Here is a 20,345-nt window from a genome sequence, read left to right as displayed (position 1 = left end):
TAAAGTTTGGGAAATAGAGAAATTAAAAATCATTTATAATGCCATATCATTAAACTGCTGTTAGCAGTTTTATAAGTTCTCTTTTAGGATTTATACTTGTATATATATTCACAGAATTATAATGTGTGTGTAATTTGTATTGCCTGCTTTTTATCACACCCACGTTGCTCTGTTGCTTATAATGACTGCATAATAGTCTTTGATTGTACCAGTACCACACTTTACTGGGAAATTAAGGCTCTGTTATGTTTTTTCTCATTGCAAATAGCATTATGTTGAACATGTCTTTGTGCTCATAGATTTTCGCATATTTTGGCAGGCTTTTCCAGTTTCTGAACACAGTTGCCCAACAGTCTCCTAGATGAGCATCCATCCCATGACTCAAGAGAACACAAGCTGAGCACTCTTGGGCGTGATGGATTTCAATGTATTTTTGTAGAATTCTTTAAAGGAAAAATATGAGCTACTCTCATTTGCCTTTCCTTGATTATTAAAATGCTAAGGGATGAAGAAGATCATAGATCTAAATTAAAAGTGCAACAATACAAAGCTTCTAGGTGGAAAAATAGAAGAAAATCTAGGTGACCTTGGATTTGGCAATGATTTTTTAAATGTGATACCAAAAGCACAATCTGTAAAAGAAAGTTTGATGAGTTGGACCCATTAAAATTTAAAACTTCTGCTCATTTAAGAAAATTAAAGACAAGCCACACACAGAAAACATTTGTAAAAGATGTATTTGACAAAGGACTTGTTCAAAATATGCAAAGAACACTTAAAACTCAACAATAAGAAAACAATATAATTTTTCAAATGGGCAAAAGATCTGAACATGTACTATACCAAAAAAGATAGACAGATGACAAGCATATGAAAAGATGCTGAATATCATGTCATTAGGGAATTGAAAATTAAAATGACAAGGAGGTGTTACTAGCCACTTGTGAAAATGTCTACAATCCAAAACACTGCATCAAATGCTGGTGATGATGTGGTGCACCAGAAATTCTCATTCATTGCCAGTAGGAATGTAGAATGGTACAGCCACGTTGGAAGAGTTTGGTGCTTTCCTACAAAGCTAAACTTAGGCTTCTAGACAGCCCAGCAGTTGTGCTCCTAGGTATTTATCCAAGTGATTTGATAACTTATGTCCAAGCAAAAGCGTGCACATGAACATTTATAGCAGCTTTATTCGTAATTGTCAAAAATTGGAAGCAACCAAGATGTCCTTCAATAGGTGAATGGATAACCATTGTATGGTACATCCATACAATGAAATATTATTCAGCAACTACAAGAAATGAACTATCAAGCCACAAAAAAACCTAGAGGTACCTTAAATGCTTATTGTTAAGTGAAAGAATGAAAAGGCTACATACTGCATGATTCTAATTATATGGCATTCTAGAAACAGCACAATTGTTGAGACTAAAAAGATCAGTAGCTGTTAGGTGTTCACAGGGAGGGAGGAAGGGAGAGAGGGGTGATTTTTAGTTGCTGTAAAACTATTCTGTGTGATAATGTAATGATGGATACATGACATATGCATTTGTCAAAACCCATAAGAATTGTGCAACACAATGAGTGAACCTTAATGTAACCTATAGACTTTAGTTAATGTATTAATATCACTTCATCAATTGTGACAAATGCACCACACTAATATAAGATGGTATAATAAGGGTAACTAAAGGGGGAAAAAGGAGTATGTGAGAACTCTCTGTACTTTCTGCTCAATGATTCTGTAAACAAAAAACTGCTGTAAAAAATAAAATCTATTAATTAAAAAGAAATGAAAACAAAAACACCGCCTGTTAGTTGAAGAATGGATTTGAAGAAGGCAAGCCCAGAGAAAAGATGGTATTTGGAGGCTGTTGCCTACTAGTCTTGCTCAGGAGTTGGCAAACCTCTTTCTGTAAAGGACAAGTTAATAAATAATTTTGATCTCTGTCACAAGTATTCAGCTTTGCCATCGAATAAAAAATGATGACTTAAACCTAAATTCCTCATTATATAAATCCTTCTATCCTAGTAGGGAAGATGTTATACATATAACTAACTTTGATGATCAGACTTCTTTAACCTACAGTGAGGATCTAAAATTTTCATTTCTAGCATGCTTTCCTTAGGATCTATTGCTGTGTGTGTGTAAAGGTAAGGATGATCGTTACAACATTGTTTATAAGAACTAAAAATTGAAGATAACCTAATTGGCCATCAGTAGGGGCCCAGTTAGATAGATCATAAGTCAATGGCTGCTTGGGAGCTGGTAGGAAATTAATGAGGTAGATATGCGTGTACAAATAAAGATCCGTATGTGCAAATAAAGGATGATCTCCAAAATATGTTATTAAATGAAAAAAGCAAGGTGCAGATCAGTGTGTATCTAAACAGAGATGGAGTGCAAGATTGGCACATCTGAGCACATATACCCTTTTATATTTGCACATACATACTTTTATTCATACACTATTTCTGCAAGTTTGTGTAAAAATCTACTAACAATAAATTATGTAGAGAAGGGCCTGGGTGTCTGAGTTGAAATGAGACTTACTTTCCCTTTGGTACTATTTGAATTTTTTACTATGTGACTCTTACTTTTTCAGCTTAAAAAAACTAATTGATGCAAATATAGCAATAATAGTGCTAATAATAATAATAATAATATTCAGGCACTCGGCCTGATTGCTGAAGATTATTTTCAGGATACTAGGGAAGATTTGGGAGGAAAAGTGGGGCATTTCTTTTGGACCTTGATGATCTGAAACATATATAAACTTTATATATAACATAAAGTTTGCCATTTTGCCATTTTTAAGTGTACAATTCAGTGACATTAATTGCTTTCATGATTTTGTGCCATCACAAAAATTCCATTGCTATCACCGTCACCATTTCCATTGCTAGAACTTTTTCATCACCCAAAACAGAAATACTGTACCCTTTAAATAGTAACTCCCCATTTCTTCTCCCCCCAGCCCTTGGTAACTTATAATCTACTTTCTGTCTCTATGGATTTGCTTATTCTAGATATTTCATATAAGTGTGGAATCATGTAATATTTGCCCTTTTGTTCCTGGCGTATTTCTCTTAGCATAATGTTTTCAAGTTTCATCCACGTTGTATTATGTATAGAACTTTGTTCCTTTCTAGGTGCTAAATAGTATTTCATTGTCTGTATACATCATATTTTGTTTTCCACTTATTTGTCAATGGACTCTTGGGTTGTTTCCGTCTTTTGACTATTGTGCATGATGCTGCCGTGAACATTGGTGTACAAGTATCAGAGGCCCTGCTGTCAATCCTTTGGGTTAAGTACCTAAGAATGGAATTCTTGGGTCATATGGTAATCCTGCATTTAACTTTTTGAGAATGTAAAACTCTATAGGACTGTTATGAGCAAAGGCAAAAAACAGGCCAAGGCAAGAGAGAAATGATAAAGTTGAAACGAGAAGAAGAGGGATCATGAAATCCTTGACCTCCTTAGGAAAATTCATATTCACCTTACATGTTATATTTTGCTCCCCTTATACCTAGCCAGGCGATTTTTATGATTTAAACACTATATAAAAGATGAAGTTTAGAATGAAGTTATTTTAAAAGAAAAAAAATTCGCTAAAACATTTTTGGAATTTTTTCTACAGTCTTTCACATTGAAAGAGGAATTGAACTATAAAAATGCTATCAGTGCCTAATTTTTTCAGTATGGATGTGTACCTGAAAAGGCATGGGTAAATTTAAATTTTATCAATTTTTATATTAAATACACAAAAGTATCTATTTCTACTGGGGTTTTAAACTGTATATCAGACCTAACCAAATCAGAATCTCTAGGATTGGAGCCTAGGCTTGTGCATTTTGGAACTTCTTCATGTGTTTCTGATGCTATCTCTGGCTAGAAAATCTGACTTGGAGAAATTCTCAGGCGGGTAATCCTAAGAGGAATATGTTTGTAAATTTTAAGCAAAGCAATTTATCCTCCTCCCCCTAAATTAACCCTTTTAAAATCTCCGTTTTCCTTTAGAATGTTTCTTTTCAGGAGGCTATTATATCACTTTGACAAGCAAACAATTATTATATGTATCTGGTTTTGTAATGAATCTGTATTTTTCTTCTTCCAGGTGAAAATGAGTTCTTCAGTAAGAAGAAAAGGAAAGCCAGGCAAAGGAGGTGGAAAAGGATCTTCCAGAGGAGGAAGAGGAGGCAGGGGTCACAGCAGTAAATCTCATGGGGGTGGCGGCGGCGGCGGCGGCGGCGGTGGCAGCAATAGAAAGGCCTCAAGTAGAATTTGGGATGACGGAGATGATTTTTGTATCTTCAGTGAATCAAGGCGCTCGTCCAGGTCATTATATTCTTTGAATGTTCGCATATGGAAAGGGAATCAATCTCTGAGTGTGGGAAGAAGATGGCTGAGGAGAAAGGGAAAAGAAATATCAAGTTAATTGTTTCCCTTATTTTAGAACTTGGCAATCGCCTATTTTATAACCTTTTCTAAAATCATGATAGTAAATCCTTATAACCTTTTCTAAAAGCATAATAGTAAATAACTTTTATTTTTGTGGTAGGTTTAAATCTGAAGTTAACTTTGTTAACTCCCACATGGCACTGTGAATTGGGTATGAAGCTGTTATAGCAGCCAGTGTTACTTGAAAAGTACATATTGGAAATAGTGAAAATGATGAAAGTTATTTTAATTGTCCCTTCGGCATTGTTGGTTCCTGTTAAAATTGAACAGTCCCAAATTTGACCTGACTGTACTCTGTCTTTCTAGTTGATAAATTATGTATTTTCTACCCAGATCAGTCAAATCATCATTGGTGTTTCATGTGGTGACCAATGAGAGATGTCATATCTAGGTGTCTCTCATATTCAACTTTTAATCAATGAATAAACTAAGGGGATTACTGTAAATTTAATAAGGATTTAATGAAAGTGATGATTTTAGTACTATTTGTTATGCAATATAAATATAAAATTCTTATGGTCTCTCAGATTCTACTGTGAGCTAAGTGTTTACTGGGGATTTTAAAGATGAGCAAATTATTTGAAACACTACATTTATCACACACATACACACTCAGGGAATACTCTCAACTGAATCTTAATTCTAGGATTTAGTTAAGTGCTTCAGCCATATTCGCATCAGTTTCCAAGTCCTTGTGGTTTAAGCCTCTTGCTGCACTGGGTATGATTTCAGGATTTAAGTAACTTTTCGTACATGACCCCTAAAGTAACCAAATTCTTCATCTGATATTCAATCAGAGAATCCACATTTTTTCCCCCTAATGAAAGCAAATCCTTCATTTGGACATATTGAGACAATATGTATTAGATTCAAACTTGACACCTTTGTAAAGCATTTTCCAGAGTAATTTGAATTACTTTTTACCTTACCTGCTGACTTGAGAACCTAACTTCTGAGTTAATACAACGCCAGTGTTTTTCAGAACATGCCCACATGTTTTATAGAGCCTTAAAATATTAAGCCTTAGAGCCTTAAACACTCATTCTTTTAGCAAATATGTGCCGGGCACTGTTTTAGGGATTAGGATTGCAGCAATGAATAAAATCTAGACCTTATCTTCATAGAGGGGCTTTGGGAAAGAATGGCCATAAACAAATAAATATATAATATGTCAGATGGTAAGTGCTGTAGAGAAAAATAAAAGAAGGTAAAAGGGATAGAAAATACCTGAACAGAGTTACTATTTTATGTATCATGATTAGAGAAGGTTTCTCTAATACGGGGTCTTTTGAGCAGAGACAAGAAGGAACTGAAGGAGCGACCCATGAAGCTATCCAAAGGGGGAACATTCAAGAGGAGGGAATAGCAAATGCAAAATTCCTTAGGCAGGAATGTGCTTGGAAGGTCTGGGGAGTTGCAGAGAAGCCGTGTGACTAGAGTGGATGCGCATAGAGGAGAGAGGTATGAGGTTACATCAGAGAGGCTGGTCTGTGTAGGACCTTACAGACCATTGTAAGGACTTTGACTTTTGCTTTGAATAAGATGGGAAGACATGGACGGTTTGAGACAGGGGTGCAGGATATCATCATTCTGACCAGGATTTCAGCTATCCAACAGAGCAGAATTCATATTCATCTGAATTAAAAAATAGTGCCCCTTTCTTTGGGCAGTTGAAGCCCCACATCAGATGCAGGGCTTGGTGGTTCAGCATGAGCTAGATTTTAGCTCTTACTGTTGCCGACCACCACTTCCTCTCCCTGGCCCCTGCCATGAGCCTTTGCACAGTATACAGCCTTTGCCCAACCATGCCCAGTAGCCTGCCTGTGTGCTCTATGGAGAATAGAATGTGGGGAGAAGCAGGACACTTGGAAACAGTTAAACTCTCTCCAAGTTGGGATGTCAAATAGACATATGGAAGTCTGGAGTTCAGGAAATATATCCATCAAGGCTAGAGATGTAAAATTTGTGGGTCCTCTATGAATAAATGCTATTTAAAGCTATGAGATTAGATTAAATCACTTAAGGAGTGAATATAGATAAGAAATCTGACGTTTGAGCCCTGGGGCACTTCAGGCTTTAGAGAAAGAGAGGTTAGGAAAATGAAAAAGGATGGAGAAAAGAGTTTTCAATGATGTAGGAGGCAAACTAAGAAGAGTGTAGTGTCTGGAAGTCAAGATATAAGGTATTTCTAAGGGGGGAAGGGGAGTGATCAATTGTAAAAAAGTGTTTCTGATGAGTAAAGAAAAATGTGCACTAAGGATTGTCCAGTGGATTTCACAATGTGGATATGAAGAGAGCCGGTGGGGGAAAATCCCTGATTGGAGTGCATTTCAGAAATGAGGAAAGAAAGTAGAAACAATGATTTAGGTAACATTTTTGAGGACTCTTGCTATAAAGCAGGGGAGGGGGGCTTTATAGCTGAAGGGATGTGCAGTCGAGGGAAGGTTTTGTTTTGTTTTGTTTTGTTTTAAACTGTGGACATCATACATGCTGTATGCTGATGGGAATGATTCAGGAGAGAAGAACTGATGATATAGAGAGGGTGATAAGTCCTGGAGTGATTTCTTTGAGGAGATTAAAAGGATTGAGACCAGTGTTCAGAGGGATTGACTTTAAGATGAAGGATGGTTAATAGATAGTCACAGGTAGGAAATCAGAGTATAGGGGTATATAGAATAAATAAGTGGTGGCTGAGATGAGAGCATGTGGAAGTTCTCCCCCAATCTCTCTCTCTCTCTCTCTCTCTCTTCCTAATCATGAGGAAATGATCACATAAATCCGGATTGTGAAAAGTTCTACAAGACATCTGGCCCAAGGTCTTTCATAGAGTCATCAACAAAAGAAGCAGTGGGACTTAAAAATTAAAAAACAAAACATGATAACCGAATGTCATTTTTGATTGGATACAGGATCAAAAATATCTGTAAAAGACATTTTATAGATACAAGGGGTGCAATGGTAGAAGACCTAGGTTCAATTCCCGGTCCATGCAATTCCCAAAAAACAAACAAACAAAAATTCAACATATGGTGCCACAATAACAGGATACTCACAGAGAAAAATAATGAAATGTGACCCTGCAATACAGCATACAAAAAAAGAAAAAAGACATTACTGAGGCAATGGGAAATTTGAAGATGGATTGTACATTAGGCAATATCAATATAAAATTTCTTTAGACTGGTGATGGCATTGTGGTTATATAAGAGTATATCTCTGTTTTTAGGAAATATTTAGAGGTGAAACATGATGTCTGCAATTTACATTCTAATGGTTCAATACTATATATATCTATATAGAGAGGGAGGCATATATATAGGCATGTATATGTATGGTAAATGTTAATAACTGGTGAATCCAAGTAAAATGTGTTTATTGTACAATTCCACATATCTGTAGGTTTGAAATTTTTCAAAACAAAAAATCGAGGGAAATGATGGATTTTGGGTAACAGTACTTTTCAGAAGTTGCAACTAAGTGTTTAAAAATCACAGTTGATTCTTTTTTCTCCTTTGCTACTCAGTTTTGCGAGGGTGAATGTATGGTTCTTTTCAAAGTCTCAATAATGTATTGGGTTTTAAAAACAGAGAAATTTTCTCCTAGTTCCATAATTTTGTGCAAATTTATAATAAAACATTCTAAAAGAAAAAAATACATAATAAACATAGTAAACAAAGTGAAACTTTAAACTTATCATTGTTTTAAACATTAAAAAGAGTTCCTAAAAAACCTAAATCCCAACAGTAAAAGAGAAGTGAAATGTTATGCTATAAAGAATATTTAATCTTAGGGAAATTGTCAATGTTATTTTGATAAGGGAATAAAGGAACTTAAAAGAGATTACATGTGCTGTGCAATTTTATAAAAAATATGTATGAAAACAGTGTAATTTGGGGTAACTTGTTTTCATTCTTCTATGGTGAACATGTATTATTATTTTGTAATCAGGAAGTAATAGTAATTTGGGTAAGTATTTTTTAAAACAGGGCTTAATATTCACAGATAAATTGGGATTCTACTGTTTTCAGATTGGGTGCCTAAAGTAGAATGAAATAAGCTGTCCTTGGTTTTTTGTCAAGGCTTTATAGCACAGAGGGAGTCATGTTAGCATTGTGTCTTCTAGAAGATTCCTGAGTTAGTGAAGCCAGATTTAATGATGAAGAATCTGATCAGGTTTTCACCAGCATTTCCAATATGATGAGGTCTGGCAAATACTCTAGAAAACTAGAGAGTCTTTTCAATTCATTGTCATCTTTTATAAGATGCTTGACAGTCCCATTCATATTATGTATAATTAAGGATGCTGAGGAGAATGTCAAGGTTCCAGTCACAGGTAAACATGTAATTTTGCTCTCCTGTCCTTTTAGACCTAGCAGCAGCAGCATAAGCAAAGGAGAGGCACGCCCCAGACGGAAGTCTGCAGCCAAAGTGCCTCTGCAGACTCTCCATATGACTTCTGAGAATCAGGAGAAAGTGAAAGCTCTTCTCCGAGACTTGCAAGAACAGGATGCGGATGCTGAATCTGAGTAAATGATTTTATTTAACAATTACTTGAATAAATTATTTTAGTAAAGAAGACATATTAATAATCAGAAGGCCCTGTGTGTCTTTGGAACAGTATATAATACTGACCCAGCTGTGGCCATTTGATTAGTTGAAAGTAAGCCAAGAGAAATACAAAAATAATTTTTCTGCCATGGCTATGGAGTGATTTTGTTTTGCAGCAACCATGAGCAGTGATATAAACTGCCTTTTCATCTTCATTTTTTCTAGCGCAGTTCTACTATAGATTCAGTAATTGCTTTCTTGATAACCTTCCAAATAAAGCCTTGTAGTGGACAAGTTGAAGTATTGTTCTAGGAGCAGATACTGAGTGACCAGATGAAGTTTTAGGATTACACTTCTCATGGCCAACTGCCTAAAAGAAACACCTTTCACTGTTAGGTCTCAGTTGCTTTTGTTCCCGTCCCCGCATTGCATTTTGGCTATTTTGTTTTGTGATTTCAGCTGGAGAAGTAGTTAATTCTTTCATTATATTGATCAAAATAAATGAATGGTCAGTTGTGAATAGCTCAGTTTCCATCTGCTCCAGAAATCTCTTCTCTAGTTTAGATTTAAGAAGCTTGTGCAGCAAAGCCAAAAAAAACAAGTTTGCTTCTATGAATAAGCCAAGAGCAAGGCCCTGGAGGCAGACTGCCATGGCCAGAATCTTTCTTTGCCCCTTGCTGGGTAACCTTTGGCACTTATTAATCCTACGTCTTAGTTGTTCTGAAAAATGGGGATTCAAATGGTGCTTCAGGGGATTATGGGAAGATTAAAAGAATTAGTACGTATACACAGTAGCTGGCCTGTAATAAATGCTTGATAAATGCTTAGTGCCAAGATAGAAATTAACAGGTTAATAAAGAATTAAATAGCAACTGAAGAGTCTCAGGATTCTGTGTTCATTGTCTTCTGAAATTAAATTATTACACCTTTGCTAAATTTTTCTTTGAAGTGATTAGGAATTGTATCTCACATGTGAAAATGTTACCTTTGCTAGCAGAGGCGATTCTGGGGAGGAGGACGATGATGAGCCTGAGCACAGCGAAGCTGAGCTGTGCCTGTCAGCTGCCCGGGAAGCTGCCCTTGTCTCTGACCCTGAGCCTTCAGAACCAGCTGATTCGGCTCCAGGAGATCTTCATCTTCCAGAATTTACAGTCTCACCATTTGCAGTACAGAAACTTTCCAGGTGATTGCTTTCAACATTTATGAGAGTTGGGGGGGAGGTCTAAGAAACTGAAATAATTTTATAAATCTAACTCTGCCTCCTTGATTCCACTCCTGTTGTGTGAGTTTCATCCATGTCTGATAAACCAAATATCTTCTCTCTTTAGGGCATTCTCAATCGTAGATGGAGAGATTAATGAGGGATTAGTATTATCAGGGACACTTTTTCAGAATGCACATGCCCTATGCATATATATAGTCATAATTTCACATAAAGATGTTTTAATGAATTGTGCTTCAGTGGATTGATATTACTCAGTTATTTTTCTCATATTTCATGTTTGACAGATACGGTTTCCATGTGGCACACTGTCAGGTGGCCCTGAGGATGTGTGATGGAGATATTGGGGCATCACTAGAACATCTCCTCACCCACTGTTTTTCCGAGACATTTGGAAAGAGGATGAAGATTTCTGAGGCAGTTGCCCAGATTAATTTAGTTGAATGTTTGGAACAGCGACAAGAAGAGGCATTTGCTCTCCAGTCAATCTGTGGAGAAAAATTTGTAGAAAGAATTCAGAACAGAGTCTGGACCATTGGATTAGAACTGGACTATTTGACAAGTAAATTCTGCAAATCCAAGCAAAGGGAAAATTCCAAAAATGTACAGGATACTTCACTTGAAATCTGTAGATTTTACCTGAAAGGAAATTGCAAATTTGGATCAAAATGTAAATTCAAGCATGAAGTGCCCCCAAATCAAATTGTTGGTAGAGCAGAAAGAAATGTAGATGATTCTCATCTTAATGTACATGAAGATACATCTTTTTTATATGAACTTGAAGTTCGATTTTCTAAAGATCACAAATACCCCTACCAAGCTCCCCTTGTGGCGTTTTATTCCACAAATGAGAATCTACCTCTGGCTTGCCGTTTACATATTTCTGAGTTCCTTTATGGTAAGGCCTTGACATTTGCAGAAACTGCAGAACCTGTGGTATATTCTTTGATAACACTTTTAGAGGAAGAATCAGAAATAGTGAAGTTACTGACAAACACCCATCACAAGTATAGTGTTCCTCCTGTGAACTTCCTGCCAGCAGTCTCTGGGACCAGAATAAATACCCCTGCCTGCCGGAAACAAGTGATTCCAAGTAATTCTTTTGTTTCAAATCAAATTCCAGAAGGTATGTAAAGCTGTTGATTATGGGAAGGGTGTTGTGGAGGGGAGCATTCAGAATTACACATTTAGAATTCAAAACTTGAGAGGGCAGATCTAGTTACCTTGGGCAAGTCATTCTTCTCAGTCCAAAGGGCAAAAGGGAATGAGAATCCCTGAACTACGACCTGACTTTAATTGAGAGTCCTGATTGTATCAGTGTGATTGAGCTCTGAACTGAAGGTTTGTAGTGATGTTTTAAATTTATTTTATCAGTATAGAATCTACAGAGTTGGAAGGACCTTAAAGTACCTTTCTAGAAAATCTGTTCTGTAAACACATGTCTGGTACTACATATGGAATTAATTTCAGATTGGTGTTTAGAAATACTTCTCTTTCTATACTGCTATCTGTACTCTCCTGCTTTTAGTACACTAAAGGTCCCTGAAATTCATGAGCGTGGGGCTATCTTTACGAATTACTTAATCTTCAAATACAGAAATATTTGTGCAAGCTTCTGACTTTGTCCAGATTCGGGCTTGCTGCACACAGTCTTAAAAACCACAGCTAGGGCGGGCCACGGTAGCTCAGCAGGCAAGAGTGTTTGCCTGCAATGCCAAAGGACCTGGGTTTGATTCCTGGTGCCTGCCCATGTAAAGAAAAAAAAGACCACAGCTAAAGCACCTTTTCCATTTTCATCAAGGAATCTCTTATTTGTTGACCATCTTTCTTCCAGACAGCAAGATTTTTTGTTATTTCACAGGAGTTCCTGAGTAAAGGTCAATAAGTAGAGAATGACAAAGCTGCATGGGGATATGAGTGCTGGATGATTGGCTGGTCTCCCTCGAGAGACCCCTGACTCACTCCAAATGCCGGCTTCTAGCACGAGACTCAGATGTGTTCCTTGAGAAATGAAAATTATGTTTCATGGACTTTTTCTTAATAATGGCTTTATTTAGATATAATTTTTCACATTTCATAAAATTACCTTTTTAAAGACTGCAGTGGTTTTTAGAATATTCACAAAGTTGTGCAGCCTTCACCACTATATAACTGCAGAATATTTCATCACCCCTAAATGAAACTCCATACCCATTAGCAGTCAATCCTCATTTTTTCCCTTTCCCCAGCCCCTGGCAACCACTGTTCTACTTTCTGTGTCTGTGAACTTCAGTGTGTGGCTTGTTGTGACTGCCTTCTTTCAATTAGCATAATGTTTCTAGGTTCATCCACATCGTAACCTGTGTCAGTACATCCTTCGTTCTTTATTACTGAATAATATTTCATTATGTAGATGAAATATTATTTTGTTAATTAACCACATTTTGTTATTCTAGTCATCATTTGATGGACATTGGGCTTGTTTTGGGTCATGGACTTTTAGGGACACATGCAAGCAGTTGAAACTTAAATTCGCTGAATGTAAAGAGTTACTGGACTAACAACAAGGCATGCCATTATTTTCCTCTTTGTCTTTAATTTTGTTTAATGATAGCCATTTATTACATGTAAGTTCTTTAGCAGTAGAAGTAGTAGTATTAGAAATGAAATGAACATGCGTTATTCAAGCTTAAACCTTTTCTCCATTTTATGATTTTGTTTTGTTACTTTGTTGAAAAGTGATTTCCCCTTTGCTAAAGAGAAGGCTCCAAATGGAAAATGTTTCCTTTTATCCCCTTCAAGTTGAAAAAGAATCAGAACCTGAGGAAGAGGCAGATGAGGATGAAGGTCCTGCACCAGTTATAGTGGAAAATGAAAGCTATGTGAACCTTAAGAAAAAGATTTCCAAAAGATATGACTGGCAGGCCAAATCAGTACATGCTGAAAATGCAAAAATCTGCAAGCAGTTCCAAATAAAACAGGTAGGGTGTTCTGAGAAAATGGCTAGTGTTAGCTTCCCTAATGTATGGGTGAAAGGATTAGGAATTAGGAAGCTTTGACTACCCTCCCTTATATATTTTTGATTTTCTTTTGCTCTAAGTGGTCGAAGTTTCTGCATGCCACAGCAAACTTGGGTGCATGTTCTAGGTGGTTTTAGAAAATCTAATAGCTGATGAACATCTCACACAGACACACACACACCCCAAATATTCTCAGAATCATGTGGGCTTTGTTACTATGATAGACAATCTGATACATGGAAGGAAAATTAATAGTTATTTATATTAGCAAGATCAGTATATAAAAGGAGAAGGATCAAGGGGGACTCTTACCTCATTTCACAGTCTGAGAGGATAACTTACCGAAGGTCACATAGTTAGTAAGTGGCAATGCAAGGGTTCTGTTCCCAAAGCCCTCATTGTTTACAACATTCATATGAAGACTATTTTGAAAGAACCGACCAACTGAATTATTAGTGCAAAGCTGGATGTAAAGCTAAGGTGAGTTGCTAAACTACTTTGGGAATTAAATTAGATGCTGTCTCAAGGCCCTTCCATTTTTAATGTTCTGTGATTCTGAATTTTGACACAGTATAACACTATCATATGTTCAGTGCAATACCCGTAGAACAACAAAATGTATATAAAATTACACAATAAATAAAAAGATGGAAGAAATAAAAAACTACATATTAAATCTGATTGGTGTGTTTAGAGATGATGAATTTATGTGTAAAAATTATATGCAGGAAATGACATGCTAGTATATATTTCTTGTTGTTGAAAAATGCTTTCATAGTTTTAGGTACAATTCAGTATTTTTAACATTGGCCACTAGATATCAGACTAGGTTACTTAGATATAATCACCTGAAAATAACCCTCTAGTAAGTGGTTTTTCTATTATTTATTAATTTAGGTAAAAAATCCAATATTGTGTAGAACTATGCTGTCCTATATAGTAGCCACTATCCATCATGTGGCTATTTAAGTTTAAATTAATTAAAAATAAAATTTAAAATTCAGTTATTTAATCTCACTGGATATATTTCAAGTACTCAGTAGTCTTATATCCCCAGGGGTGCTGTATTGGACAGTGCAGATACAGAATATTTCCATCAACACGGAAAGTTCTGTTTTCTTTAGAGGCTCTTAATAGGAAGAACAGTATGGTTGCTAAGCAAGAGGAGTTTGTTTCTTTGATAAGATCTTTCAGTTTATTCAGATGTAGGAAAATCACACAGATTCCACAGCTTATTCTGACCAGTGTTCTCAACAGAGTTCTGACTAAGGTCATCTCACCCAATCCCCCAAATTTTCTACATTCTGTGTTTGAATAAGTTGTTTAAAAAAAAGAGGGCAGTACAGTGATGGCTCAGTGGCAGAATTCTTGCCTGCCATACCAGAGACCCAGGTTCGATTCCTGGAGCCCGCCCATGTAAAAAAAATAAAGCAGAAAGGGTGGGTCTGACTGTTGAATTCCAGATTCAGAGCTTTGTGAAAGGTGAAAAAAACAACCCAACTGATGCACTGTCTTTGATTCTATTAGGCTTCCAGACAGTTCCAGTCAATTCTGCAAGAAAGACAATCACTCCCTGCTTGGGAAGAAAGAGAAACCATTCTTAAATTGTTAAGCAAGCACCAAGTGCTTGTCATAAGTGGTATGACTGGGTAAGAATGTAACTTATTTATAATTCAGCTTTCATCTGTAAATAACCAGTAGCTGTTGTTACTGAAGCATTTTCCTGTTAGACACTAAATAATATTTCACAAAAGCCATTATTGCAACATTTGTAGCCAGTAGAGCCAATTATTAAAAATGAAACTGAACTCAGAAATCCATCTTGGAATTTACTCTGCCTTGAAACAGTTTTAAGGTGAGACACCAGCCAAGGACTTTTAACAAGTCCCATTTCTAAATTTAAAGACCAGCTTTGGGCTTATGTAGGTAGTGGAGAAGCTTACCCTACCTACAGGCATGCCTAAGAGTCACCGCTGGAGGACCTCTTTTGTTGCTCAGATGTGGCGCCTCTCTCTCGAAGCCCAACTCTGTAAGTGAAATCATTGCCCTCCCCGCTATGTGGGACATGACATCCAAGGGTGAAAGTTGTTTCACCCTGGAGGCGTGGAAGATGACCCCCAGGGATGAGTCTGGCTCTGACATCATGGGATCAACAATGCCATTTGACCAAAACGGTGGGAAAGAAGTTTAACAAATAAGGTCAGTGGCTGAGAGAGTTCAAATAGAGTCAAGAGGCTACTCTGGAGGTCACTCTTATGCAAGCTTCAGTTAGACATTGCTACCTATCATAACGTGCCAAACCCCAACCAAAACTATTCCACCCAATCCTAAAGAGCACCTACAGCGATATGTAAGATTCCACAAGGGTTCCAGGCACTAGAGTAACTTTCCAGCCTCCATATGGGTCCCTGAACCAGATAATTCCTGAAACCTAGAGGGCCCAGCCTGTCCAGAACATGAGATAGTTTCAACTCCCTACCTCATATTATTGACACCCCCTTCCAACCTGAAGAAGTTAAAATAGGCATAGCCCGAAAACCTCTAAAGAGTGGGATAGAAAGACCAGAGTTGATTGTAGAGTTATGCAGAGAAGATAGGATTTAGCAAACGAGTATGAATGCTGAAACATTATATTGATATTTCTTTTAGCCTCCAGTATCTTAGAGCAGGTAGGAATAAAAACCTAAAATAGAATTGTAACCCATACCAAACTCTGAAATCTGTTGCACTGTGCTTTGAAATTTATTGCTGTTTTGTATATATGTTGTTTTTCACAAAAAAAACAAAAAAGTCGATTGTGATGGTAAAAAAATGTTTATTCCTTCTAGCCTCCAATGTTCTGGAGCAGTTAGAAGGAAAAATCTGAGATAATGGTATTGTACCCCGTGACAAACTTTGGGATCTGTCCTATAACTACTTGTTGAAGAGTGCTTCAGCAACTGCTTTTTTCTTTCTTTGCTTGGTATATATGTTATATTATATAATAAAAAAAGTTTAAAAAAAGAGATAACTTTGGGATATTTAGCTTGAAAACTTTTCTTCTTCTGATCTTCTCATTTCCTTAGAGCTTTTATTTGTTCTTTTAAGAACACCGTAAGGCATATTATTTTTCCTGTTTCACCCTCTCCATATGTTATGTGAACCTACTTAGCAGGGGCAAGTTACAGGTTTAATTTAGTTCTTAATTCAAGGGTGTTCAATTTAATAATTATATTTATATCCAGACTCACTGATATAGGAGTAATCTTGAATCTCCCAATTTTTTCACTTTTTAACCTCAGTCTGCTTATAGTTAAATCAATACATATAAAAGGGAAAAATACAAAGTATATTAATAATCATAAGCTAATATTCCTATTTCATTAGGATTCATATGTTAGAGACATTACATTCCTCTTGGCATGTATAAACCTTAATCTGATGTCTCTTCAGTAATACTTATACTAAACTAGTATGTGGTTTTCCTGTTGATTTGAGTACGGTTTTCTGGGATTTTCAGCTCTAGGTAATAAGTCAGTAGGTAGTTTTAGAAGATGAATCTGAACAAATTTTATTGTGATTAGTTTCATCGCTGTTCTTGTTGCATGTGATAACGTCTTTAGTTAAACAGCACTTGAAAACTCATTTTAGGACTTAATTTGTTTTGAAATACAGATGTGGGAAAACCACACAGATCCCACAGTTTATTCTGGATGATTCTTTGAATGGTCCACCTGAGAAGGTGGCTAACATCATTTGTACCCAACCCCGACGAATCTCTGCAATCTCTGTTGCTGAACGTGTTGCCAAAGAAAGAGCAGAAAGAGTGGGTCTGACTGTGGGATACCAGATCCGTTTAGAAAGTGTCAAGGTGTGTATTCTCTTCTTATTTCCTATAACAGAAATATGCAGTTTTCAATATAAAGTGTTCTTGGGGGTCTAGAGATTCATAGGAATTTTGAGGAGTACACTTTCAGGTCATTTTAAATCAATGATTGTTTTCATTAGGGTCACAGTCCTTTTAGAAATAGTTTGGCGTAAAAGCTCTTATTTAATTGTACTTAATTTCCTCCATAAAGGCCTTTTATTCTTTGTTGGCAGAAGTGATCTGCTAAGTGCTGTTTTGTTCTTGAAACTGGGGCTTAATCCACTTAATCAAAAAAAGAACAGACAAATTCAGAATTGATTTCACCACTTGGCTGTTGTTCTTATGCTTTATAATAATTTTTTAATGCTTCTTATGAGAGTCTTAAACTTTTGGTAGGAAGCAGAAAAGCTTTTATTTTTGTAGCCAATGAGAAACTGTGCATTTAGTATGGTTTCATATTAAATGGAACTGCTGGTATTTTCAATGTTCTTTATTCCTTCCAATTCAAAACAGCTCATCAGTAGAGCATTTCCTTTTTTCCAAAAATTTCATGAATGCTTTCTATTGTCCTGTTACATGCAAGTCCTCAGCCACCAGACTACTGTACTGCACTACAGGAGTGCTGCTGAGAAGGCTAGAAGGAGATTCAACTCTACAAGGAATCACCCATATTATTGTTGATGAAGTTCATGAGAGGACAGAAGAAAGGTAAAACAAAAGTTTTCCAAATGAATACCTGTATACATAAAATGAAGACATGGCTGAAAGAATTTTGCCCTGCTTCCAGTTTGGCTACATACTAGTAATGGTAATCCGTCTGTGGAAGGCCTAGGTTAGGGCAAAGGAACTGCTTTTCTGCAGGGTTTGTAAATACTAGGAAAGCAGCATATTCATCACTACAAATGTGGACATCCTCTAATAGGAGATACTTAACACTCTTGGACATCATGCTGAGTTTGGCATTGTACTTGGTAGGAGTGACAGATGTAATGCCTGTAGTAGCTGATGGATTAAATAGCATGATGCTTCCTTCCTTGCTCATTCAGACAGTCATTCATACATTTATCGGAGCTGTACTAAGTTCCAAAGTTATACTAGTTTCTGGGGATACAGTGGTGAACAAGTACATAGGTTCCCCCTCATTGCGTACAGCCAAGTAGGAAAAACACATATTCTACAAATAGAATAAAGTACTATGAAGAAGTAAACAGGATACTGTGATAGAGAATAGCGGAGAGACTCTTAAGATGGTGAGATAGCATATCTCTTGAAGAGAAGACACCCAGATTTGAGAACTGAAGTATGAAAAAAGAAGTCCCATGTAACAAATGGGGGCAAGGACAGTGGGTACAAAACTGCCAGGGAAAGAGCATAGTGAGTCTAGTGCAGTTGCTGGGTAGTGAATGAGGAGGGATGTGGCAGATAGAGGAAGAAACAGGAGCCAAATCTTCCAGGGCCTTATATAACAGGCATGATAAAGCATTTGGATTTGATATTAATGCAGTGAGAAGTCATTAAAGGGTGGAGGCATAAAGTCTGATTACTCGACTGTTTTTGAAAGGAGTGGCCAGGTGCATGGCATTAATCATAGTTTGTCTTGGGGTCATGCCTAAAAGCAGTAAAATAAAGGGAAAAAGAAAGAAGGGCCTGTGAAATTTTGAGGTTTCCCCAAAAGTACTATACTATTCTAAATATTTTGAGAAGAATAAAGAAAGTGGAAGTAAACTGTGTGTGTGCTATGATGATCAAAAGTTATCTTTTGATCTAATAGTCAGTATCATAGCATGAACTACCTTTGAAATTATAAATAATTGCATAGGGAAGTTCTAAACTATGGACATACTATAAATTACCTAAACATTTGACTATTATTGTTAGATTATTTCCCTTTTCCCTAAGGAAGTAACAACAACAAAAATGGCATAAATGTAAGTAAATTAGCTCATTAAATTAAAGAAACTTTTTATTAGAGCCATTGCAGATTTATAGAAAAATCATGTGGAAGGTATAGAGCTCCAGATATCAGCCCCAACACACACAGGTTCCCCTATTAATATTTTGCATTAGTATGTTACTTTGGTTACAATGGTAAACTAATATTAATCTAGTTATATCATTAATTAAAGTCGATAGTTTACCTTGGGGCTCCGTCTTTGTGTTGTGCAGTTCTTTGGGTTGTCTTTTTTTTTAAATTCTGGTAGCATATATACAATATAAAATTTAAAGAGGACTTGATTTTACAATTAAAACTGGGAGAATATTATATACAGAAAATATAAATTAAAAGGTGAAAAGACAGGACATATATGAATACCCAATAAAGAAAAAAAGAGAAAAAATTGCTGCAGATAAAATCAATTCTGGAATAAAGCCATGAGTAATTCCATTTTTGGTAAATTGTCCTGGGGAGATAATTTGCAAAATGAACAAAGGTTGTTCTTTGTTTATTAATTAATTAATTGCCTTTATTTCATTTGTTATCATAAGTATTTTTCAGTTCACTTTCTCAGAAATTATATAAGTAATACAAGAAGATGTTCTCAGTAAAAATTAAAATAATACAGATAATGTGAAAATCCTCCTTTTACTCCAAACAATTCCTGGTTTCCTCCCCAGAGGTAACTATAGTCATCAGGTTGGTGATATGGCCTGTTGTACGTTGACATTTATTTTCTTTATAGAAATGGGTTCTTTTCTTTCCTGACCCTTTTTTTTCTTACACACATGATACATTCATTTGGTAAGTCAACGAATATTCTTGACCACTTACTATATGCCAGGCATTGTTCTAGACAAATAGTGAATAGAACAAAATAGTGAACTGGAATAGTGAACAAAATAGACCAAAATCTCTGTACTCGTAGAGCTTACATTCTGGTGGAGGAGCCCAACAATGAGCAAGATAGATAAATAAAATACAGAATATATTAAGTGCTGAGAGGAAAAGATAAAGCAGGGAAAGAGGGATATGAAGTACCAGGGAGGAGGGTGTTTGCAGTTTTATGTAGGGTGGCCTTGCTGAGAAAAGTCTTTTGAGTAAAGACTAGAAAGAAGTGAGGGACCTACCTATGTGAATGAATGTCTGGGAGAAGCCTGTTCCAGGCAGATTAATGGCAGGTGCCACGGACTTGAGGTGCTTGCCTCAAGGATAGCAAGGAGGACACTGGCTGGAGCCAAGTGAATAAGGGAATAAAAATAGGAGATGAGTAGTGGGATTACAGGCATGTCATGTAAGGTTTTGTTAGTAAGGACTTTATGGAGAAA

At 36.4% G+C, this 20,345-nt stretch overlaps 1 protein-coding gene across 4 annotated transcripts in view; it reads left to right on the top strand.

Moving 5' to 3' along the window:
- DHX57 (DExH-box helicase 57) overlaps positions 1–20,345 on the top strand; it is a 176,037-nt gene that overhangs the window by 79,967 nt on the left and 75,725 nt on the right. For 3 of the 4 annotated variants that reach the window (XM_077134030.1, XM_077134032.1, XM_077134029.1), the window contains 8 exons: positions 4,122–4,342; positions 8,833–8,991; positions 10,008–10,196; positions 10,523–11,361; positions 13,017–13,195; positions 14,762–14,883; positions 16,889–17,084; positions 17,665–17,789. In XM_077134030.1, the coding sequence (XP_076990145.1) occupies positions 4,128–4,342; positions 8,833–8,991; positions 10,008–10,196; positions 10,523–11,361; positions 13,017–13,195; positions 14,762–14,883; positions 16,889–17,084; positions 17,665–17,789 (2,024 nt within the window). In that variant the 5' untranslated portion in view covers positions 4,122–4,127. The remainder of the gene's footprint in view (positions 1–4,121; positions 4,343–8,832; positions 8,992–10,007; positions 10,197–10,522; positions 11,362–13,016; positions 13,196–14,761; positions 14,884–16,888; positions 17,085–17,664; positions 17,790–20,345) is intronic. The other variant, XM_077134031.1, reaches the window with a different exon arrangement.

Source organism: Tamandua tetradactyla, chromosome 17 (assembly GCF_023851605.1).
Source record: "Tamandua tetradactyla isolate mTamTet1 chromosome 17, mTamTet1.pri, whole genome shotgun sequence".
NCBI classification, from domain to species: Eukaryota; Metazoa; Chordata; class Mammalia; order Pilosa; family Myrmecophagidae; genus Tamandua; species Tamandua tetradactyla.
Note: the sequence above shows the minus strand (reverse complement) of the source record. Positions and strands in the feature narration are given on the sequence as shown.